General features: G+C 42.8%; 1 protein-coding gene across 13 annotated transcripts in view; it reads left to right on the plus strand.

The window, feature by feature from the left end:
• The window catches only part of CNOT1 (CCR4-NOT transcription complex subunit 1), a 1,050,915-nt gene extending 1,037,573 nt beyond the window's left edge, over positions 1 to 13,342 (plus strand). For 9 of the 13 annotated variants that reach the window (XM_033940598.1, XM_033940586.1, XM_033940590.1 and 6 more), the window contains 3 exons: positions 8,494 to 8,628; positions 10,796 to 10,851; positions 12,254 to 13,342. In XM_033940598.1, coding sequence (XP_033796489.1) covers positions 8,494 to 8,628; positions 10,796 to 10,851; positions 12,254 to 12,309 — 247 coding nt within the window. In that variant the 3' untranslated portion in view covers positions 12,310 to 13,342. The remainder of the gene's footprint in view (positions 1 to 8,493; positions 8,629 to 10,795; positions 10,852 to 12,253) is intronic. The other 4 variants (XM_033940591.1, XM_033940594.1, XM_033940597.1 and 1 more) reach the window with 1 other exon arrangement.
• Positions 13,343 to 25,038: the final 11,696 nt, after the last annotated feature.

Genomic DNA, 25,038 nt, shown 5'->3' on the forward strand with positions numbered 1-25,038 from the left:
AGATTTATAAAGATATATCAAGCATTACAATTAATGAGAGAGAAAAGACAGTTTACCTGCCTTCCAGAGGAAAGAGAGATAGAGGAGGGGTGGTGTTGCAGAGAGGAGGCTTTTATAGGTTGGAATCTTATTCTTAAAATAGAAACTATTGTAGTTAATACCCCTATCTTTTGTAAACTGTTTGAAACAATGATGAATAAGGTGAGTGGTGTGTGAGAGACTGGAGAAGAATAGAGGGAGAACCTGTCCCTTACAGACTGGAATCAAATGTAATTTCCAGTTTCACTCTGACAATGGTTTCTGATTACCCTAACTATCTGTGCTAGACCATGCAGCTGGGCTTACTATATTTCTTAAGCTGCCCATCTTAAGCACCAGACATTAACATATCTTAGCACATCTTAGCTGTCTTTAGCACCTCTTCGCACCTCTTAGCTGTACCAAGGTCCTTTGTTACCTTTAAGCACTGATGTAATTTAGGCATTTTGGGACAATCTAAAGCTGTTTGCACTGAAATGCCCTAAGATCAGATATGAATGAATACAGGATGTCCGGGGTGGTACTTGGAGAGACCCCCCAGGAAAGAGACTTGGGAGTACTGGCCAACAAGTCGATGAAGCTGTCTGCGCAATGTGTGGCGGCGGCGGCAAAAAGGGTGAACAGAATGCTGGGAATGATTAAGAAGGGGATCACGAACAGATCGGAGAAGGTTATTATGCCGCTGTACCAGGCCATGGTATGCCCTCACCTGGAATACTGCGTCCAGCACTGGTTGCCGTACATGAAGAAGGACACCGTACAACTTGAATTGGTCCAGGGAAGAGTGACTAAAATGGTTGAGGGGTTGGAGGAGTTGCCGTACAGCAAGAGATTGGAGAAACTGGGCCTCTTCTCCCTTGAAAAGAGGAGACTGAGAAGGGACATGATAGAAACATTCAAGATACTGAAGGGAATAGACTTGGTAGATAAAAACAGGTTGTTCACCCTCTCCAAGGTAGGGAGAACGAGAGGGCACTCTCTAAAGTTAAAAGGGGATAGATTCCGTACAAATGTAAGGAAGTTCTTCTTCACCCAGAGAGTGGTGGAACACTTGAACGCTCTTCCGGAGGCTGTTAAAGGGGAAAACACCTTCCAGGGATTCAAGACAAAGTTAGACAAGTTCCTGCTGAACTGGAACCTACGCAGGTCGGGCTGGTCTTAGGGCACTGGTCTGTGACCTGGGGGCCACCGCGGGAGTACGATGGACTACTGGTCTGACCCAGTAGTGGCAATTCTTATGTTATCTCCCGTAGGCCTTTGCTGACATTGGTAAGGCTGGGCTGAGAGCTGTGACTTTCCCCCAGCTTCTAATTCGAGAGTGGACTATGTAGCAGATGTTCTATATATGTTTTCAGGGTTACGATCAAGCTTTCTGTTTAATTGATCTCCATCCATAGAATGCTCTGGATTAGTCAATTGGGCAGGGAGATTCAGCATCCAAGGCCAATTTGAGCAGGCTACCATTAAGGGCCAAATGCTCTTTTGAATAGGAATAGATGATCTTATGGCCAGGGTGGCAGATCCTCACCTGACGTTATTGCCAGATAGCAGACTGCAGGCCCCTTAGGGTCAGGTTGTAGCTCCTTTCGGGGTCATTGATGATTTCCTCAATCCTCAGTGGGGTCCTCTGCCCATAGATTGTTTCAAGGATCTCATCAGATATGTGATGGCTCCAGGAGAGCTCAAACCTCTAGTACATGCCCCACAACAGCCTACAAGAAGTCCCAATGACACCAGGTCAGTAGCTGAGCCCCCTCGTTGGCTTATTGGGAGGCTTTAGCTAGAATTTGCTCGGACCACTGGGTGGACATCATTCGAGAGAGATACAAGTTCAAATCCTTTTGTCCTCCACTGGACTTATATGTAGACTCCTCCAGTTGCTCAGCCAGAGAAAGCAATCTGGGTCTGAGCAACAGTGAAACAGCTTCTAGATATTGAGGCAAGCTTCCTGTTTCAGTTTGGCCTTTGTAGTGAGATCCTTGTTTGGAAATGTCTCAACGATGAGTGACTTACATACAATGTATTATGAATGATAAGAACATGATCTCTAATTGAACCCTGGACCAACTTTCAGCCCCTGATGACGCTGACGGGCGAAACACAGATTTGTGTTGGGCATAATGGTTCAATTTTGATGAGATGATATATGAGCATGATGAAAAGTCAAGTGGATGAACAAACCGATTTAAAAGAACAAAAAGAACAAAGTTTGCACATTATTTGAAGATTATGAAGTTTAACATTTGGACAAGTGAAATTTTGATATGAACTTTTACAGGATGGGAAGGGTAGTAAGAGAGATTTATTAGAGCTAAGATACATGAAATGAGTAAATGTGATTTATATGGAATTTTAAACATGAAATAAATATTGATTAAAATTGTGGTAATACATATATAGCTCTTTATGGTATATGAAACAATGAATATGCATGCGATCTATTTACATGCACTGCCTCCTATTGTATGCAAATGGATCTCTTGCATATTCATTGGGGAAATCCTAAAAACCCGACTGGATTCCGGCCCTCGTTGCCCATCCCTGCCCTAGATTCAGGGAAATGGTCCCTGCCTCAGAAGGCCTTCTACAGCCGTGTGCTTCAATGGGGTGTCTACATCCAATTTTATGACATTGGCAGACTACAAAAAAGTCTCTCAATTCATCAACCAAAGTTACGAGCCCTGAAGTGCTGACATGGACTCTCTAGTACTACAGTAGCTAGAGAAAGGGCTGTTGTACAATTTTCCCCATGGCTCATGGTGGGCCGGTTCATTCAAAGAATGTCAAACCATCTTGGGTTGATAATTCTGGTTACTCCAGATTGGCCACATCAGCTGTGGTACATGAATCTGGTTTTATAGAAGGCCAAGTGTTTCAAACAGCCACAGTGTCGGACTCCGCTCTCACAGGGTCTAGATGCCCTGGACAATCCAGAACGCTTTAGGCTTCCAGCTTGGCAGTGGCGTACCTAGCATATGTGACACCCGGGGCCCATCATTTTTTGGCACCCCACCCCCCTATCTGTACGAAAAACATGATTTTTAATAACAAGCCACATGTCACACATGAGTACCTAGGAAAAGGCAGCATCTTACATACTGCAGTGAGCAATACAACAGCAATACACCCATTGTAAAACTAAACAAGCCAGACTAATACAGATCAATCCTACACCGTCAATCCTAACAGAAAACCTTGTCTTTCGAACACACAGAAAACACCTTCGCCTAGTATGGAATATGTCATCACAAACTAACCCTTTCCCCTTTTACAAAACTGTAGTGTGGATTTTAGCCACGGTGGTAACAGCTCTGACGCTCATAGAATATTGAGCATCAGAGCTGCTACCACCATGGCTGGCGCTAAAAAACGCTCCACAGTTTTGTAAAGGGGGGATAAAATAGAAATACATAGACAAAGGTTAAATTGAACCAGTAAGAAGCTGGACTCTGCATGCAACGCAACACCACAGACACAGTCACACATGTCTCCTAAAGCAATAAATAAATAGAAAATTTTTGTTCTATCTTTGTCTTCTCTGGTTTCTGCTTTCCTCATCTTCTTGTTACTCTCTTCTTTCCATCCACTGTCTGCCATCTCTGCCTCTATATGGCATCTTCTCTCCTTCTATGCCCCTTCCAGAAACTGTATGCCTCCCCCTTCCATCTCTTCTTTCACCCCCATTGGTCTGGTATCTCTTTCCTCTCCTTCTCTCTCCCACATCTCTCTTTTACAATCCCTTTATTCCCTCATTTTCCTTTTCTATTTATTTTCTGCATCCATCTAGATTACGTTCTTACTACCCTCTCATCAATTTCCTTTTTTACTGTCTACCTATAGCTCGCCACCTCTTTCCCTCACCCCCTCCAGTATTTCCCTAACTCAATTGTTTTCCCCCATCATGTGCCCTCCTTTTATTTATCCCCTCCTTCCATCATGTGCCCTCTTTCTCTACCCCTTCCATCTAGTTCTTCTCTCTGTGTCCACTTCCATTGTCTGCTCCCCTCTCTCTCCTCTCATTTCCTTCCTGCATTTGCTCCCTTATCTCTCCCATCTGCACTTCCATCCAGCATAGGCTCCCCCTCTACCCGCCACACTACCATCCAATGTCTGCCCTTTCTCTCTCAATCCACCCCTCTTCAATCAGTATCTGCCCCATTTCTTTCCCTCCAATCCAATTCCATCCAGTATCCTTCCCCCTTATGTCTTTCTTACTATGCAGTCCTCAGTTTCCCTCTTTTCACTATCTCACTAACTCTATCTTCTTCCCCCATCCAGCATATGTTCTTTTTCTTTATCCCTCCTTCCAATAGGATGTGTTCTCTTTCTCCACTTCCATTCAACATTTGCTCTCCCTTCTCCCCACTTCCATCATCTTCCCTCTTCTCTCTCCCCACTTCCATCATCTTCCCCTTCTCCCCACTTCCATCATCTGCCCTCTTCTCTCTCTTTCCCCCAACTTCCATCATCTGCCCTCTTCTCACTCTCCTTTCTCCCCACTTCCATCATCTGCCCTCTTCTCTTTCCCCTTTCTCCCCACTTGCATCATCTGCCCCCTTCTCTCAATCTCTCCATCCACCACAGACCCATCTTTCTCCCTTCCTCACCTTTCTGATTTTTGCAACAAGATTGGCAACGCTCCCCCCCCCCCAGATGACACTTAAGATCGGCAACGGGCCTCCTTCTACCCCTGGCATCAACAGAACTTCAGATCAGCAACGCGGTGCTCTGTCAAAAGCGGAAACAGGAAGCTGAGTCAAAGGGAATCTTTTGACGTGAGCACTAGAGAATGACACGGGGAAAAAATCTGTCCCCGTCACTGCACCGTCCCCTTCACTGCTCTGTCACCACCATTCCCTTCACCACCCCGTCACCGTCCCCGCAGCATCCATACAAGCCTCAGTACTGCAATATTTAGCTTATTCCTTATAAATCAAAGTTCTGGCTGCTGAACTGGAGAAAGAGATGTTCAGCTGGCAGGGCTTTGTTTATAAATTTTTATCAACACAACTAATATACTACTTTATCCTAAAGCAAAAGAAAAAGAAATATAATTTTTTTTTCTACCTTTGTTATCTGGTTTCTGCTTTCCTCATCTTCTCATTCAATTCCTTCCATCCACTGTCTCTCTTCTCTCTGCATCTTCCATTTGCTCTGTTACTGTGCCTCTCCCTTTCTCCCCCCTTCCAAATTGGTCTGGCACCCATCTTCTTCCCTCCTCTCCCCCCATAGTCTGGCATCTCTGTCTTCTTCCCTTCCAGCATCTTCTCCCCACTCTGTGTTCCCCATTTCTCTTCAGCATCCTTCTCCCCCTCTGTCTTCCCCATGTGCTTTCAGCGTCCTCCCCCTCTGTCTTCCCCATGTACTTTCAGCGTCCTCCCCCTCTGTCTTCCCCATGTGCTTTCAGCGTCCTTCTCCCGCTCTGTCTTCCCCATTTCTCTTCAGCGTCTTCTCCCCCTCTGTCTTCCCCATGTGCTTTCAGCATCCTTCTCCTGCTCTGTCTTCCCCATTTACCTTCAGCGTCCTTCTCCCTCTCTGTCTTCCCCATGTGCTTTCAGAGTCCTTCTCCCTCTCTGTCTTCCCCATGTGCTTTCAGAGTCCTTCTCCCCCCTCTGTCTTCCCCATGTGCTTTCAGCGTCCTTCTCCCCCCTCTGTCTTCCCCATGTGCTTTCAGCATTTTTTCCTCTCCACCCCACCTTTCCTCCCTTTCTTCCTCCCTGCCCCTTATCTTCGTGGCGCGTTCACCCCCCCCCCCCCAACAGGCCCGGGCCGACAAACCTCCCTGCCCTGTGCTGGCGATGTCTAAACTGTCTTCTTACGGCAGCCGGAGTGTTGTAGTTGCATATGGCTGCCATACAGGTCGTATCTGACGCAACTTCTGGTTGCGTCAGAGACAACCTTTATGGTAGCCATATGCAACTACAACACTGCGGCTGCTGTAAGAAGACAGTTTAGACATCGCCAGCACAGGGCAGGGAGGTTTGTCGGACCGGACCGGGCCTGGGGGAGGTGAAAGCGCCACAGAGGTAAGGGAGGATATGAAAGCGCCATGAAGGAGGGTGGCAGTAAGGATGGAGAGAGCGCAATAGGGACCGGGCCGGCTGTGCACCCTCCCCTAAGGCTGCACCCGGGGTGGACTGCCCACCTCCCCTTGATACGCCACTGCAGCATGGCGAGGTTTTAACATAGAAGAGCTCAGAGGTGGTTATTGCTACTCTCCTCAGATTTAAGAAACCAACGACTGTCACAGCCTATGCTAAGACTTGGAAGAAGATGTTTCAGCACTGGTATGTTAAGGAGAATGTGGAGCTGGTGAAAGCTCTAATGTCAGTGGTTCTAGCATTTCTCCAGGATGGTCTCGAGAGGGGTTTCACTATTGGCTGCATCAAAGTACAAGTGGCAAGACTCGTGTTTCATGGCTCGAGTAGAAAAAATACAGATGTCACCAGATTTTTGAAAGAAGCATTGCTGCTGTATCTTCCTTTGCAAGAGCCTTTCCCAAGGTGGAATCTTAACTTGATTTTGCAGGCCCTCAGTAAGGCTCCGTATGAGCCTTTACATCTTTGATGGATCTTACCATTAAGACAGTTTTTTTCTAGTAGCTATTGCTCCAGCAAGAAGGGTTTTGGAGCTACAAGCTCTGTCGTGGAAAGAGCCTTTCCTTAGGTTTATGGAGGCAGAACTCTCTCTCCACATGGTCCCTTCCTTCTGCCAAAGTGGTTTCAGACTTCTGTGTAAATCAAAAAGTGACTATCCGCGTTCCTTCCCATGGGTTTGCATAATATTTTTTATTTTTTTTTTAAAGAGAGAGAGAGAGAGAAGACAAAGTTTTGGCATTGCTGAATGTTAGAAGAGTTCTTTTCTGTTACCTAGAGGTGATGAATGATTTTCGCCCCTCTGATCATTTTTGTGCTATCAAGCCCTAGCCTCTGGGAATGACAGCCTTTAAGGCTTATAGTTCCAAGTGGATTTGTACAGCTATTGCTTCAGCATATATTGGGTGTAGTAAACCGATCACTTTGAGAGCACACTCTATGAGGGATGTGTCTTCTTCATAGGCAGAGTTCTGGATAGTATCACCCCCAAGAAATTTTTAGGGCAGCTACATGGTCCATCCTTCATACTTTTCATGAACTTCTATAGAGTGAAGGTGGCAACACGAAATGATTCCACTTTTGGGTCCTCGGTGCCCACAGCAGGCTCATCTGCCCTGTCGTAGACATACCACTGGTTCAAGACATATACCTTTGTATTAGAAAGAAGATTATCAAAGTAAGAACCTAATCTTCTTTTGGGATATTACATTTAATACCTATATATTCAGCAGTGCTGCCTGAACTACAGCGCTCTTTGAGAGAGGGCATAGTCTAATAGAGCAATGGGCCAAGAAACTGGGAAACCAGGGTCCAGTTTCCACTTTTACAACTGATATTTCTTGTGACTTGACTACTTATAACCATGCAGCATTACATATGGGCCAGTAGCTGTATTTAAAAAAAAAAAAATAAACAACAATTAAGTATCATGCCCAACTTGCTGAATGTTAGGCTTCCTATAAATTACAATGTAATCTGAGGTTGCTTAATTTTCCTGAAACGCATTATCTATCTCCTAGAGAATTTTCTTCATGCATCTGAAATATATATTACAATTAAGTTTAGATGTTATGGAAGTAAAGAATGCTTACTATTTACCTCGAGCGGTTAGAAAGGAGGGAGACAGATATTTTAATCTGACTTCTCCAGATAGTTTAGATTTAACAAAGTTTTTGGAATCATCGCAAGAAATAATTCAGAAAAAATCCACTTTAATAACATTATCTTCAAAATAAGCATTCATAATTGCCATCTTTTTTTTTTTTTAAGATGGTAATTATGAATGCTTATTTTTCAAAGAAGAATGTACCCTTTTTTGGCCAGGCTATATTAATGTTCCCTGATGTCTCCAGACAAACGCAGAAACAATGTAAATCTTTCCTCCAGCTGAAGCCTAAAGTTTTGGCTGGAGGCGGATCTTTTTTCCTTAAGTTCCCACGTTACTGCCTGGTGACATGGGGCACAGATTCATATGTTTTTTTAGACCCAGTGCATATAGAAACTTTTATTAGTAATAAATGTTTTAAATCATATCTTCTTGACATGATCAGGTTTAAACAGGGTTAGAAAAGAAAATTTGCCTGCTCTGCTTGTATTTTTGTTTTTTATTGATTACTTGCCTCCTATGTTACCCTTAATGTGGACTAGTAGGAAATAATGTGTATATTGCTTTAGTTTTCTTTTCCCTTGTTTTTCTGTTACTTGTTTGTAGCAATTTATAAATTACAATGTAATCTGGGATAGTACACCCGATGAAATGTTAAGAAAAATTGCAGTGCCCATAATTGAGTTAGCTGATTTAGATTTTTAAACTCATACAGGAACACATGGCTAGTAACTTTCTTTCTTGCTGTTTTAGGGTTCTTTTAGAACGGTTGATTGTTAACCGGCCTCACCCGTGGGGGCTCCTCATTACCTTCATTGAGCTGATTAAAAATCCAGCATTTAAGTTCTGGAATCATGAATTTGTTCACTGTGCCCCTGAAATTGAGAAGTGAGTAATGTGTGGTGATTGGTTGCTGGTGATGTGAATGAAAGATATTAATAAACAAGATAATCCCATGTTATATCATAGTGCTTAAAACTAGGGTTGGACATTGATTAAAACTTTTAATTGCACAATTAATTACATAAAGAACCTATCAGCATTCCCACCTGTATAGGCCAATATATACATAGCAGATATAAATTCTCAAACTGACACATTTCAGTTCAATTTAATTATCTCATAGAAAGGCGATATATCAGATCATATTACCTCCCCCCCCTTTACTAAACTAAAAATAAAATCATTTCTCTTACCTTTGTTATATGATTATTTTATCTTTCTAATCATCTCGTTCCACATCTCTGGTTCTACTTTCCTGTGCTCTGAACTCTTATTTCCAGGGCCTCCTGTCTATTTATTCTTTCTTTTTCTTCCTCTTTACTTCCTGCCCTATATTCATTTTACACGATAAAGTTTTCTTCCATTTTTCTTCCTCCTTTTCAAATCTGTCTAGTTTCTGTTCCCTTCTCTGCCATTCATGGGTGCTATCATCTCCCTCCCCTTCCTTTTTTACCTTCCACATATACCCTCTCTTCTCTATTCCCTCACTCTCCCTACACTCCATGCTCACTATTTCTCCTCTTCCCTCTTCTGTCACTCACTATCTCCCTTGCTTTTTCCATTCCTATTTCCAGAGTCTGGCCCCCTCAGACATCACTATACACTCTACCCTCCCCACTCTGTCTGCACCCCTGTCTTGCAGCAAATCTTCCTCTTCATGTGCTCCTACTTCTCCCTTTCAGCCCCCCCCCCCCCCCCACCGAGATCCACAATCCTTCTTCCCCTCAGCAGATCTTCCTGTGCTCCTGAATCCTTCCCCCCCCCCATGGTAGAGTATCTCTCTCCCTCTCCCTCCCATGGTGTCGGGTAGCTCTCTCCTCCTTCCCTCTCTTTCTCTGACCTTTCATAGCCTGCAGGCAGTGCTAGCAATTAAAACAGAGCTCTGCCGGCAGTCTAGCTAGCTCCAGTGTCTCTTGCAATCTCTGGTGTCCCTGCTATACCAGAATAGGAAGTGACATCAGCTGATGTAACTTTCTTTTCCAGTGTAGAAGAGATGCTAGAGACCACAAGAGACTATGGAGCCAGCTAGTCTGCCGGTAGTGCTCTGCTTTAATAGCTAGCACTGCCTGCAGGCTATAAAAAGTCGGAGAGAAAGGGATATATGGAACTGCAGCAGTGAGTGGCAGGGTGGAGCTGAGGCGGTAAAGGGTCCTGCATAAATGTGCATTAAAATTTTTAACACACATTAAACATTTAACACATTAAATGTGCAGCCCCTACATAAAACTATTACATGCCAGCTTTAGGGAAGATGGCCATTTACACTGCATTATCCTGTTTCAAAGAGAAAATTATCATATATACTCGAATATAAAATGGCCAAAAATGGGGGTCTCCACTTATATTCGGGTCATCGCCTACCTGCCCCCCCCCCCCCCCCCGCCAGACTTATTGCAGGCCTCCCCTGGGCCTGCCATATAGTCTGGTGGGGTTGGCCAAGACAGGAGGGATCCCTCCCGTCTCCTGTCCCGGCTGATGTTGCCAATTGTTTTTACCTTCCTCATTCCCACATCTCCCCCACCCCTGGTGGTCCAGCAGTGTACTGGGCATGAGCGACCTTTCCTCACTCCTGCTCGACACTGAGCCGCTCGCTGAATGGCTGCCCCAAGTTCTCCTGGCAAACATTTAGAAAGTGGCTCAGTGTTGGGCAGGAACGAGGAAAGGTCGCTAATGCCCAGTATACTGCTGGACCACCAGGGATTCAAAAAATTATGTGGGGGTGGGGGTGGGGGATGAGGAGGGAGAGAGGTAAAAAAAAAATTGGCAAGAGTCGGCTAGGACAGGAGGGAATCCCTCCTGTTCCGGCCCACCATGTCATATGGCAGACCCGGTGGAGGCTTGCAGAGCATCGGGAGAGAGGGGGAACAGGGTGCATTGCAGGGAGGGGGGCTGGGTGCAGAGTCTGGCAGGGCAATGAGGGAAGGGGCTAGGTGCAGAGCCTGGCAGGGGAAGGGAGTAAGGGGGGCAGGGTACAGATCCTGGTAGGTCACATGAATATTAACACACACACCTGGTCTTGTATTCGAGTCAACTTTTTTTTCCTCCTTTTTAGGGGGGAAAAATGTACTTCGTCTTATTCTCAGATTGACTTATATTCGAGTATATACGGTAAGAATACTACAAGTGGGAGCTGAAAAGTTCTCAGCCCAACCAAGAAGAGAATGACTTGGATATGGTTCAATCAGTAACCTGAAACAAAGTCAAAAAATAGAATTTTGTTTTCCCTTTTTTTGTCCTTTCAAACAATTGTAGTTCTTCCCCTTCCTCTCGTGCCAGTCTGTTTAGGTCAGTCATGTTAGTCCTGGTAGTTCGTCCTTTGATGTTGAATCCTAATGTGTATAGTAGTTCCCTGTTTTTGCTTATTTTTTTTATGTAAAACCGCCTTGATATCTGATATGGCAGGATAACAAAATTTTAATAAACTTGGAAACTTTCTGTAAATTGGCACTTAACAAAATAAGATAACTCTTTTCAGTTACAGTGGCAAAATAATGCTCAGAATTTAATAGATTGGTTGGTTGGGCTGAGAACTTTTCAGCACCCCCTCGTATGAACACCTTTATATCATTGGGGATACCAGGGGCATGTCAGTTATTCAGTGTAAAGACCCAAGTATCCATGTTCTCCCAAGTGCTTTGGACTTTGATCTAAAATCATGATTTATAATATATAACATTGTTTCAAGATCTCCTAGAAATTGATGGTAGCATAAGAAAATTGATCCTATTGGTATTTCTTATTAATCTTAGTAAATCGCATTTATAAAAGATGTCCATATTCTTAATGGTAATGTTCTTAAAGTTAGAAAAGAACACCAGAAAATTCAAGAAAGGAATAAAGACTATCCTTTTCTCAAACTACTTCAACTGAAACTATGAAGTTGACAGAGAAAGGAAACTAGAACTTTCAGGGATGCATGTAAATAAATTATATTTAGTTGAAATGGCCAACCTCCTTAAGATGTATGTTTAAAAAAAAAAAAAAAAAGTGTATAGTGTATTTAGCTGCAATAGTAAACCTAGTATTACATGTGTACATACATAGGACAACTGATTTGGTATAAACATATGCATATAAGTAGGATGATGGATTATGGCATAACCATGCCGATATTAATAACTCTAACACCACCACAAAGCTCTGTGTATTTCACTATAGAGACCATGCATTGTAACACCTCACAATTCCTTATGGTAAAATCTCTGCAGAAGCTAATGTATCATAACACCTTTACAGAAGCTCATATAGTGTAGTCACTATAATGTATTTGCAGAGGCTCATGTAGATCGCTCTGAATTGACTCCCAAGTCATTAGTAGCAGTATAGAAGCTCTCAATATCTTATGAAGAAAATGGACTGATGTATTTTTTATAGAGCTGTGAAGCAGCTAGTGAGACCATGGAGTGGGCAACCCTTAACTACTAGCAAATAAGAAGTTTATATGGAAGCATATAATGATGGGCACAACTCCTTGTTCTTATTGTAACCTCCATTGTTTTCTCTGCTTTAGGCTATTCCAGTCAGTTGCACAGTGCTGCATGGGCCAGAAGCAAGCTCAGCAGGTGATGGAAGGCACTGGTGCAAGTTAATGGAAGCTTGTTTACACTCATGCCAATGTGGAACGAGTGGTGGTCCTAAAATCACCTTGTTTTACCAACTGGAAGAATACTCTACCTGACTTCAGCAGCTGCTTCAGGGACAGACCAACCAAACAACCTTTGAGAGGAATAGTTGAGGGTGTGTTGGGGGAGGGGAAAGGGTTGGAATGTTCCAAAGTTTCAATAAATATATATATATATATGTACAAATTTTTTCGCCAAAATCTAGAAGATGCTGTGAATATTTTGAACTAATGTAAATACATTGAACCAGAAATAATAAAACCTTGTCTGGACTTTTAGGTGGGTTTGTGCAAATTTGGGGTTTAGGAGAGAGCAAGATAACTGGCACCAGCATGACCTTCATAATGGAGTGGGAGATGAGGACAACAGCTGATGCCAAGCACTTGTCAAAAGAGGAAAAAAAGACAGAGCTCTTGCTTTGTTCTCAGTCCCGAAGAATATTGAAAACTAATTTCAATATTATGTTTTTTTCTTGTGAATTTGGAAGAGAACTTTAAATCAATATTTCATAAATATAAAAGAAAAGAAGATGCTTTGGAAGGAAATTAGGATTGATGTCCAGTGTTTCTTTTATTCAGAACCCCTCATCACAAAGGCAGCAGGAAATGAAGCATCTGGGAGGAGGGTTTTTTTTGTTTTGTTTTGTTTTGCTTTGTTTAAGTGAAAGAAACACAACCTTACCTACTGTATTTTTTCTTTATACATGTAAATTGTAAAGCAGGGAAAAGAAAAAAAATCTATGAACTACCCTTTTCATGGCCACACAATCTATACATTTGTAAAAAAAAAAATAATGAAAAAATGAAGAAAAAAACATAAAAGGACCAATACAGGCCATTTTGTAAGGATTTTGAATGTTTTGTAAATGTATTGGTCCATGTGTTGTATTTTGTAGCCTTTCTAGTTCTTTGAGCTTTAGTTCTCCCATTTCTTGTATGTATACATTCTGTAGTTAACCATTAAAGTCATGACCTGCAGCAAACTGTGCTTGATTTCACTCTTGTTTCCTATTTCACTGAGAATTTTATATCGGTACTACTTGAAAGGGTCTACTCGAAAGGTTCCAGAGAAAAGTGACTAAGATGGCTAAGGGGCTGGAGGAGTTGTAGAGTGAAAGATTAGAGAAACTGGGCCTCTTCTCCCTCGAGCAGAGGAGACTGAGAGGTGACATGATCAAAACATTCAAGGTACTGAAGGGAATAGACTTAGTAGATAAGGACAGGTTGTTCACCCTCTCCAAGGTAGGGAGAACGAGAGGACACTCTCTAAAATTGAAAGGGGATAGATTCCGTACAAACATTAGGAAGTTCTTCTTCATCCAGAGAGTGGTAGAAAATTGGAACGCTCTTCGGAGTCTGTCATAGGGGAAAACACCCTCCAGGGATTCAAGACAAAGTTAGACAAGTTTCTGCAGAACTGGATCGTACGCAGGTAGGGCTAGTTTCAGTTAGGGAGTTTGTCTTTGACTAGAGAGCCACCGCGTAAGCGGACTGCTGGGCACGATGGACCACTGGTCTGACCCAGCAGCAGCAATTCTTATGTTCATATGTGTCTGGGCTAAGAATCCCTTGTCCATTATTAGCTGTGCCCCTTAACTGGTATACCAGTTGGGAAATAAGTTATGAGTTCAACAGCAGTAGTTCACACGGGGCTTTAGTTTGCTACAATCTTGACCTGTCTTTCCATGAATCCTAAAGTGTTTGAGTTTAGTCCTTCTGTAAACATACTTGTAAAAGCTTTTTCAGAATTGATATCTCTGAGGCATTTACACTTTTTTAATACATTTTTTAGTAATCATTCTTATGATTTTAGTACCATTCAAAAAAATTTACATTTCGATCCACATTCCAATTTTAAACATTTCATAACAATAAAATTATATAGACAGTGCCCCTGGGAAAAACACCACCCTCGCAATCCTATTTAAAAAGTAAAATACTTGAGTGTTCACTGATAAATGACCTTGCTTCAAATCCTCGTAGTGTTTGATGTTATCAAAAGGTTCCATTTAAATTTAAACTTCTCATCCATTCAATTCTGGGAAGGGACGTACTTGTCAGTTTTTAAGAAAGTCTTGCTCGACACAAGTCTGTGTTTTACTAAAAGTGCCTTCAGGAGCCAAGACTAAATGTGGTGCTCCTCAGGATTTGCACCATCATCCCTGTCAAACAGCACTCCTAGATAATCCAGGCGCTGAGATGGAGACAACTGGCTCTTAGAAAGGTTCACTACCCATCCCCACGACTGCAGAAATTCCACCACCTGAGCCATGACCCAAGAGCTCTCCTGGAACGACTTCGCTCGAATCAACCAGTCATCCAGGTAGGGATGAACTAGAATGCCCTCTTTTTGCAACATCGCCACGACGACCACCATCAATCACTTTGGTGAACGTCCGTGGAGGCTTGGCCAGACCGAAGGGAAGTGCACAGAACTGATAGTGTTGCCCCAAGATCCCAAAGTGCACGAAACCATGATGGGAGGCCCGACTAGGAATGTGCAAGTAGGCCTCCATCAGATCTAGAGAGGTCAGAAACTCCCCTGGCTGAACCGCCAGAATCATAGACTGCTGAGTTTCCATGCGGAAAGAAGAACATAAGAATAGCCTTACTTTCAAGATGTGTGTGAGCCATTAATAAAGTATTGTACTGATTAGATGACATTGTTTCCCTTAAATTTACAAGTTCAATGGTGGGGGGGGTAATTTTACTATTACATATTGTACAAGATATTTGATTATATGATTGGGAAGGGTGGGTGATAAGAGCATATTATTTGTACCATTGATGATTATTAAGTGATATATTTTTTGTTAATTTGTTTGGACATATTGTCACATTTATTGTAAGTCTGAAAATGAATAAAGAATTTTTTTTTAAAAAAAGAATAGCATTACTGGGTCAGACCATCAGGCCCAGTAGCCCGTTCTCACAGTGGCCAATCACTAGTACCTGGCCAAAACCCAACGTGTAGCAATATTCCATGCTGCCAATACAGGGTAAGCATTGGCTTCCCCCCCATGTCTTTCACAATAAGACTATGGATTCTTCTCCAGGAACTTGTCCAAACCTTTCTTAAAACCAGCTACACTATCCGCTCTTACCACATTCTCTGGCAATATGTTCCAGTGTCCCCTAGTCTTTGCAATTTTTGAGGGAACGAAAAATCAATCCACTTGTACCCCTTCTACTTCATTCAGGATTTTGTAGACTTCAATCATATCTCCCCTCAGCCATCTCTTTTCCAAGCTGAAGAGCCTTAACCATTTTAGTCTTTCCTCATACGAGAGGCGTTCCATCCCCTTTACCATCGTGCTCGCTCTTCTTTGAACCTGTTCTAGCGCCATATCTTTCTTGAGATAAGGAGGCCAGAATTGAACGCAGTACTCCAAATGAGGTCGCACCATGGAGTGATACAGGGGCATTACGACATTCTTAGTCCTGTTAACCATCCCTTCTTTAATAATTCCCAGCATCCTGTTTGCTTTTTTGGCCGCTGCCACACATTGGGCGGAAGGTTTCATCATATTGTCTACAATGATACCCAGATCCTTTTCTTGGGTGCTAACCCCCAAGGTTAAGGTGACCATACGTCCCGTTTTCAACGGGACCATCCCGTTGTCCCGACCCACCGCTTTGGGACGCCGAAATGTCCCGTTTTCAGGGACAGCGTCCCAAAGTTGTGTGCGGGGACAAGGGGAGGGTCCCTCCAGCGCCGATTTAAACCCCCGCAGTGTTCTCGGCACCCGGCTAATCCTCCTGCTGACTCGCTGCCAAAAAATGTGTTTGACTCCCCTCCGAAACCGGAAGTTACGTCCCTTGGGGGAGAGAAGAGAAGAGAAGCCAGCACATACGTGTTAGAGCCCCAGAGGGAAGCTTTACAACTTGCTGCTCTTCCTTGCTTCGGGCTTTCCTCGCTGCCGGGTCCTGCCTACTTTCTGTTTCCGCGAAGACAGGACCCGGCAACGAGGAAGGCCGAAGCAAGTAAAAGCAGTAAGTTGTAAGCTTCCTTCCGTCGCTGACCTATGAAAGATAGGTCAGCGATGGAGGGAAGCTTACAACTCTGCCGATGGGCGGGATGGGAAGAGAAATGCTGCTGCTGCTGCTGCACCCAATTGGGGGGAGAGATGTCAGGGGGAGAGGGGGAGGAGACATATGCCAGACCAGGAGGAAGGAAGGAGCGAAAGGAAGAAGAGATGCCAGATCATGGAGTGGGCAGGGGAGATGGAAGTAAAGGACGTAATAGGGCAGAGTACGGTAATGGGGTTTAAGAAAGGATTGGACAATTTTCTGTTGAAAAAGGGGATAGAGGGGTATAGATAGAGGATTGCTGCACAGGTCCTGGACCTGTTGGGCCGCCGCGTGAGCGGACTGCTGGGCGCGATGGACCTCGGGTCTGACCCAGCAGAGGCATTGCTTATGTTCTTATGTTCTTATGCCAGGGCATGGGTGGAGAGAAGGAAAGGAGATAGAGATGCCAGACCATGGAGTGGGGTGGGAAGGAAGGAAGGAAAGGAGAAAAGAGAGATGCCAGAGCATAGGGAAAGGGGTGGAGACAAAGCCTGGAATGCAGTGAGGGGGGACATAGGAAGGAGGCACTAAGGACATAAGAAGGAAGGAGGGAGGGAATTGAAAGGGACAATTGTTGGGACTGAGTGCAGAAAGAAAGAAATGAAAGAAAGGATGCACAGTCAGAAGGAAACGCAACCAGAGACTCATGAAATCACCAGACAGCAAAGGTAGGAAAAATGATTTTATTTTCAATTTAGTGATCAAAATGTGTCAGTTTTGAGAATTTATATCTGCTGTCTATATTTTGCACAATATTTGTCTTTTTCTATAGCTACTGAGGTGACATTGCATATTTTAAAGTCATCTGCTTTGACATCTTTGAAAACATTCCAAATATAAATAATTAACATTTTCTCTGCGTATAGTGTGCTTTGTGGGGTTTTTAAAAAATTTTTTATGGTTACCATTATGAATTAATAACATACTATGTGTACATGAAAAATGAATGGAAGAAATTAGGGGCGGAACTGGGGCAGGGTTAGGGTGGGATTGGGGGTGTGGCTAGGTCTGGGTTGGGGGCAGGACTGAATATTAATAGATGTCCCGTTTTGATGAAAAAAATAAATGGTCACGTTACTCAAGGTGGATCCTAGCATCCGGTACCTGTGATTTAGGTAATTCTTCCCAATGTGCATCACTTGGCATTTGTTCACATTAAATTTCATCTGCCACTTGGACACCCAGTCTTCCAATTTCCTAAGGTCTGTCTGCAATTTTTCACAATCCACATGCATTTTAACATGCACGTGAAGAGCCCTGTTGACCCCCTTCAAATCTAGGATGGGCCAAAATGTCCCTTCTTTCTTTGGTACCACAAAGTAAATCGAGTACTAACCTGTGCCCCTTTCCTGTGGGGGAACTGGAATCACTGCGTAAAAATCTAACAATCTTTGAAGGGTCTGGCAAAAGGCCAGCTGCTTCCACACCACCTCTGCATGGGAGAAGAGAGAAAACGATCTGGCAAGGAATGGGCAAACTCCAGAGCATAACCGTCCCAAATCACCTCCAACACCCACTGATCGGACATAATGTCTGCCCACTTTGGAAAAAATCCTTCAGCTGGGCGCCCACGTGCCGGCAAGGAGTCATTGAGCAGGATGGATGGCAGGGGACCCGGCGGGGGGCGCTACCTGCACCCCAGCAGGCCCCACGAAAGGACTGCATGCACTGGAAGAACCTGCCTCTAGAGAGCCCAGGAGACTGAAAATAAGCAGCCCTTCGACCAGGACAGAAGCGGTGGGAATCAGGCCCACGCCCACAAGCAGCACCACTTCAAGCCAGCGGCCTAGGCCTATCCTCAGGCAAACGAGGCACTTTAGATTCAGTGTCCAGGTCTTCACCAAACAAGAAAGATCCTTTAAAGGGAAACTTTGTCAACTTAGCTTTGGATGCTGAATCGGCCGACCAAGCGCGAAGCCACAAGGTAAGGCAAGCTACCACTGCAAAAGCCATCATCTTGGCAGAAGCCCGCAAGAGGTCATATGTGGCTTCTGAAAGATAAGAAGCACCCAATTCAATCTTAGGCACCTTGTGCTTTAGCAATTCCCAATCCTCAGATTTACTGTCAAGCATATGCTTGGCCCAGTGAAAACATGCCCGAGCCACCAGCCCCCTACATATTGCCGCCTGGACCACCAGAGCTGTCACATCAAAACTCTGTTTAAGGAGGGACTCCTTCAAGGCCACACAGCCATCAACAGGCACGGTATGCTGCTTAGAGATGGCCGAGACCACTGCGTCCACCACAGGCAACTTCAGTGTCCCTATCTCTTTCAGGAATGGGATACAGGGAGGCCCAGGAGCATGCAAAATGAAAAGGAGCTTCCAGCACCTGCCACTGTGCAAGCATAATGTCCCGAATATCCTAATGTGTAGGAAAAGAGTGGGAAGCAGAGCGGATCCCCTTAAACAAGGGGTCCACCGTATGCGGGGGCTCCGACACAGTGTCCTCAAAGTGCAAAACTGAGACCTGAAGAATTAGCTTATGAAGCTCTTCCCGCTGAAAAATGTGCATCGGGAATAGAAAAAGTGCCAAAACCTTAACCAAAACCTTTAACTTTAAAAAGGGCAAATACGATTGCATGAGAGCCATGGTGAAACAACGACTCAAAAAAAAGGTGGATAAACTTGAAACAGTAGAGCAGGCATGGTCCCTACTGAAAACTACTATCACAGAAGCACAAAACCTATACATTCCGAGGATCTCCAAAGAAAGGAGAACAAAGGGTAAAGGAGAACCAGCATGGCTTACCAGACAGGTGAGGGAAACCATACAAGAAAAGAAGGACTCTTTCAAAAAATGGAAACACATGAAAACAACCGAAGCATGGAACAAACATAAAGACGATCAGAAGAAATGTCACAGGGCGGTGAGGGATGCCAAAAAGGACTATGAAGAAAAAATAGCGCAAGAGGCCAGAAACTTCAAGCCCTTCTTTAGATACGTGAAAGGGAAAAAACCCGCAAAAGAGGCGGTGGGACCCCTGGACGATCAGGGAAGAAAAGGGTACATTAAGGAAGATAAACAAATTGCGGACAAACTAAATTCCTTCTTTGCGTCCGTCTTTACGGAGGAGGATACCGCAAAAATACCAGAAACTGTAAAAGTGTTTAGTGGAGTAATAGAAGACAGCCTCACCACAGTTGAAGTAGATTTGGACCAAATATACTACCAGATCGACAAACTTAAAAGTGACAAATCCCCTGGACCGGATGGAATTCACCCGAGAGTCTTAAAGGAATTGAAGGTTGAAATCGGAGAGTTATTGCAAAAACTCGCCAATCTGACAATCAGAACTGGACAGATACCAGATGACTGGAAGATAGCGAACGTCACGCCAATTTTCAAAAAGGGATCAAGAGGAGAACCAGGCAACTACAGACCTGTGAGCCTTACGTCTGTCCCTGGAAAGATGGTTGAAGCACTGATCAAGGATAGCATAGTCCGGCACTTAGATATACACGAATTGCTGAAACCCAGTCAACATGGGTTCAGGAAAGGGAAATCATGTTTAACGAATTTGCTTCAATTTTTTGAGACCGTGAACAAGCAAATTGATAGTGGAATGCCGGTGGACATAATATATTTGGACTTCCAGAAGGCATTCGACAAAGTTCCGCATGAAAGACTTCTCAGGAAACTACAATGCCATGGAATAGAGGGAGATATACACAGGTGGATAGGCAAATGGCTGGAAAACAGGAAGCAGAGTGGGCATAAATGGGAAGTTCTCAGACTGGGAGAAAGTGACTAGTGGTGTGCCCCAGGGCTCGGTACTTGGGCCGATCCTATTTAACATTTATATCAATGACCTTGAAGACGGAATATCCAGTGAGATCATTAAGTTTGCAGACGACACAAAGCTATGCCGGACAATCAGAACGCAGAAAGATAGCGAAGAACTCCAGAGCGACTTGTATCAGTTAGAGAAATGGGCAGAGCAATGGCAGATGAAGTTCAACGTGGAGAAATGCAAAGTAATGCATTTAGGCAGTAAGAATAAGGAACACGAGTATAGAATGTCAGGAGCAACTCTTGGTAAGAGCGAACAATAAAGGGACCTGGGTGTACTGATAGATAGGACCCTGAAGCCGTCGGCACAATGCGCGGCAGCGGCAAAGAAAGCGAACAGAATGTTAGGAATGATAAAGAAAGGAATCATGAGCAGATCGGAGAAAGTCATAATGCCGCTTTATAGAGCAATGGTCAGACCACACTTGGAATACTGTGTCCAACATTGGTCTCCCAAACTAAAGAGGGATATAAAACTGCTGGAGAGGGTGCAGAGACGAGCAACGAAGCTAATAAGAGGTATGGAGAACTTGGAATATGAGGAACGACTCAAGAAACTAGGACTGTTCTCCCTTGAGAAGAGGAGGCTGCGAGGGGACATGATAGAGACGTTCAAAATACTGAAAGACATCGATAAAATAGAGCAGAAAAACAAATTATTTACACTGTCCAACGTGACACGGACAAGAGGACATGGTTTAAAGCTAAGGGGGGACAAGTCCAGGACAAATGTCAGGAGGTTCTGCTTTACGCAGCGAGTGGTGAACGCCTGGAATGCTCTTCCACAGGAGGTTATTAAGGAATCCACTGTGCTAGGATTCAAAGGCAAATTAGATGCACATCTCCTTATGAGAGGCATAGAGGGATATGGGTGGTAAAACTACATCAGGTGTATACCTGACTGGGCCTCCGCGTGTGCGGATCGCCGGACTCGATGGACCATGGGTCTGATCCGGAGATGGCAGTTCTTATGTTCTTATGTTCACCAGCAGATGGTGGAATCCGATCCCCCAAGAGGAACCTGGAAATCTCCCCAAGGGTCCAGGTCCTCATCAATAATATCTTGCACCTCTGAGCAAAAATCCTCATCCCAAGAAACCCTCGGGTGCTTGGACGAGAGAGGAATAGAGGGGGGGGGGGCAAAACCAACACTGCCTGGGACCGCACCAGGGAAGACATCGAGGGCAAAACCCCCAGCAGAACAGGGGGAAGGTTATCTGAGGTATCAGAAATGAAGGTGGTTCCACCAAAATTGGACCTGGAACTGCCAAAATCGGAGCTCCTGCAGCCTGACGCTGAGGCCGAGGAACCGACAGACACGAAAAGGGAATCCCCAGCTGCTCCAGCGGTAAGGGAATCCTTTTCACCCTAACTGTTGGCGGATAGGGAATCCTCCACATGGGCGTCAGGGGAAGCCAGGCTTCCCTGCGATCCAAAGATGACTCGCAAGGTACATGCGGCGGGATGCCCTGGCCTCCGGCCACCGCTGCCAACGAGACAGCCCCACCACTCCGGCCTGCACAACGCTTGTACAGGCCAGCCGCGAGTACTCGCATCTGGAGCATAATACAGTAAAAAGGCAGTTTTATAGGGAAATGAGCCCTTTAGACCAGCACACCTCAAGATTTTTTTATTTATTTTTTTTACTTAATCAGAACAGACTATAGCTCTCAACCAGGGGGCCAGGCTGCCGGCTGAGGCACCTCTACAAAAATTTGGAGAGGTGGAGGAAGGTGGGGAGAGGGACCCAGAATGAGACCCGCTGGGTTTAATACTCCCGAGGTCGGATGGATCCCCAAACAGGACCCTTCCAAGCCCCGTCTGGCACAAAAGGGGAACCCAGGAGTCTAAAACAAAATTCCAATTAAGAGGGGAGCCGAACTAATCTTACCAACTGTTATGGAGACTGAGATAGACTGGATTGCTAGGGGGGAAGCTTTCCTGATAAACAAGTTTGTTCAGTCTCCACCTGCTGGTAGCAGTGAGGTATATAATCCATTTGTAAGGACTATACCAGTCTACCAGGAGATACAGAATTACAATATTTCCTGGAAGGCAAAACAGTTTCAAGGAACCCAGATAATGAAGTCAATGTCTAGGAACCTGACCAATTACAATTTTGATCAACAGTCTCCGTATTTCCTTTAATTACAACTGCCCTTGATTGTGGACATGATCAAAAAAATTTTCTTTTGAGGATTTCTATTTGTATTTCTTTTTTCAAAGTTTGTGTTTTAGTGTAAATAAAAGATAATAAAAGAAAAAAATTGTGAATAAAGCAAAAACTCAAAAAAGGTATCACAAAATAATAAAGAAATAACTGGAGCAGATCAGCAGGACATCTTCAAACTTGCCTGCAGAAAGAACTGAAGGGGACAGAAGAGACTGTGGAGGAGGAAGCTCTGGAATGAGAGGGCATAGGATGAAGTTAAGATGTGATAGGCTCAGGAATAATCTAAGGAAATACCTTTTTTATAGAAAGGGTGGTAGATGTGTGGAAGAGTCTCCCGGAAGAGATGGTGGAGACAGAGACTGTATCTGAATTCAAGAAAGCCTGGGATAGGCACATGGGATCTCTTAGAGAAAAGAGATAATCATTACTACGGATGGGCAGACTGGATCGGCCATTTGGCCTTTACCTGCCATCATGTTTCTATAGCTGTGATTGACATCTTTTGCAGTATGCATGTAAGCACAGATGGACCACCCTATGGTTCAGCATACCATCCCTATTGCACTGGAGTAGTGCTTAGATCCGTTTCCCATGCCTAACTTTAGGTGACTAAGTCAGATGTACACAGGGAGAAGGTATACATCTATATATATAAAATCGGAGGTATGTGTGTATGTGCCGTGATCACGCAAAAACGGCTTGACCAGAACGACGAAGAAAAATAGAAATCACCTGGAATACAACAAAATGTGATAAGAATATTGAACTGGATATAAAAATACAAAGAGGCGGTGAAAGAAGAAGGAATGATTTTCTACGAAGAAGGAAGTACTGAACATTAAATATTAGTAAATAAAGAGCACGATATAAGAATAAAAGAGACTTCTGCGTTTGAAGGGGGGGAGCTCTGGAATATAATTTTTTTTTTTTTTTGTCGCATACTTAACCTATACCTTATATATCTTTTAATCTTTTCATGTTTTTAAAGATTAATATTATAGAAAACAGTATATGATTGGGTTTGATATAATGAAAGATTATTTCATTTTAATATATATAAGTATAATATGATTATACAATGTGATATTTTTAAATTTATAAAATTAAATATATTTACATAAGATTTAAATTAAGGTCAAAAATAGTAATGGAACATATAATTTGATATACAGGAACCATAGAAGGGAACTTAAAATATAATCTATATTATATGATTTATTAGATTTAGATTAAAATAAGAGTGTATTGAATAATAGAATAATAAATTAATTTAAAGTCTATATTAACATAAAATCTCAACCGGATTTATAGAAATATGAAATGTCAAGGAAAATATTAATTATCTTTAAAACTACTATAATATATATGACTTATTTGTGAATCTTAACAGATTTGGACTTTCAGGGAGTGTTTTTTGATACCGATCTAATATGTGTGTTGCCAAGTGTGCACTGCTATTAATTAGGGGGGAGGGAGGGTGGGATGGGAGGAGAGGGGAAATGGGAATGGGAATGGGAAATTATATTGTTACAATGTATGGATATCTGATCGTAAAACTTATATTACATTTAAATCAAAATAGTTCTAAAATTTTAAATGGATATTAAAATATATACAATTAATGTCAATGGTTTAAATCATCCTATCAAAAGAAACAAATTATTAGGATTTCTCCATAAGCAAAACGCCGATATATACTTTATACAAGAGACTCATCTCTCAGATAATGAATCTAGGAAGTTAACAGGGGGTTGGATATCAAAATGTTTCTATTCACCTGCTTTAGGAAAAAAGGCTGGGGTAGCGATCCTGATAAATAAGAAATGCACTGCAAACTTTAAATTAATAAATTTTGATCCTTCAGGAAGATGGGTACATATTAAAATGGATTTGGGAAGTACAACCCTTGATTTATTTAATCTTTATGCTCCTAATTCAAATCAAAAGGAGTTTTTCAATCAAATTCAACAGATATTACTACCACTGGCTACTTCTAACTTAGTAGTAGCTGGAGATTTCAATGCTGTAATGGATCCAATTATAGACAAAAAACCAAGTAAAATCATAAAATCTTTAGGACTAGATAATTTAATACAATCTTGTAATTTAATAGATATATGGCGTATCCTTCATTTTAATGATCGGGAATATTCTTTTTGTTCTCAAGTCCATAAATCTTTTTCAAGAATTGATTATATATTTGTAAATAATAACATAGCACAGCATGTATCAAAAGCAGTAATTGATCCCATTATAATTTCAGACCATGCTGGTGTGTGGATTAACCTTCAGAATTACAATAATGATCAATTTAATACAATATGGAGATTTAATAATGATTTATTAGCAGACTCGAAATTCTTAGAAGATCTTAAAGCAAAAATGCAAGAATTCTTTCAATTTAATACTTCTGATGACATTAATATAGAAATTTTATGGGATGCTTTTAAAGCAACAATGAGAGGAAATATAATTTCATATTCAGCTTTTATTAAAAAAACAACTTAAAAAACAATATGAAGATATGGAAAAACAAATAAAAATTTTAGAAAATAAATTAATTACAAAATGGGAAAACAATACATTACAAGAGTTGTTAAAAGTAAAAGTTAAATATAATGAGATTTCTTCTCAAAT

The sequence above is a fragment of the Geotrypetes seraphini genome, chromosome 4 (genome assembly GCF_902459505.1).
Source record: "Geotrypetes seraphini chromosome 4, aGeoSer1.1, whole genome shotgun sequence".
NCBI lineage: Eukaryota > Metazoa > Chordata > Amphibia > Gymnophiona > Dermophiidae > Geotrypetes > Geotrypetes seraphini.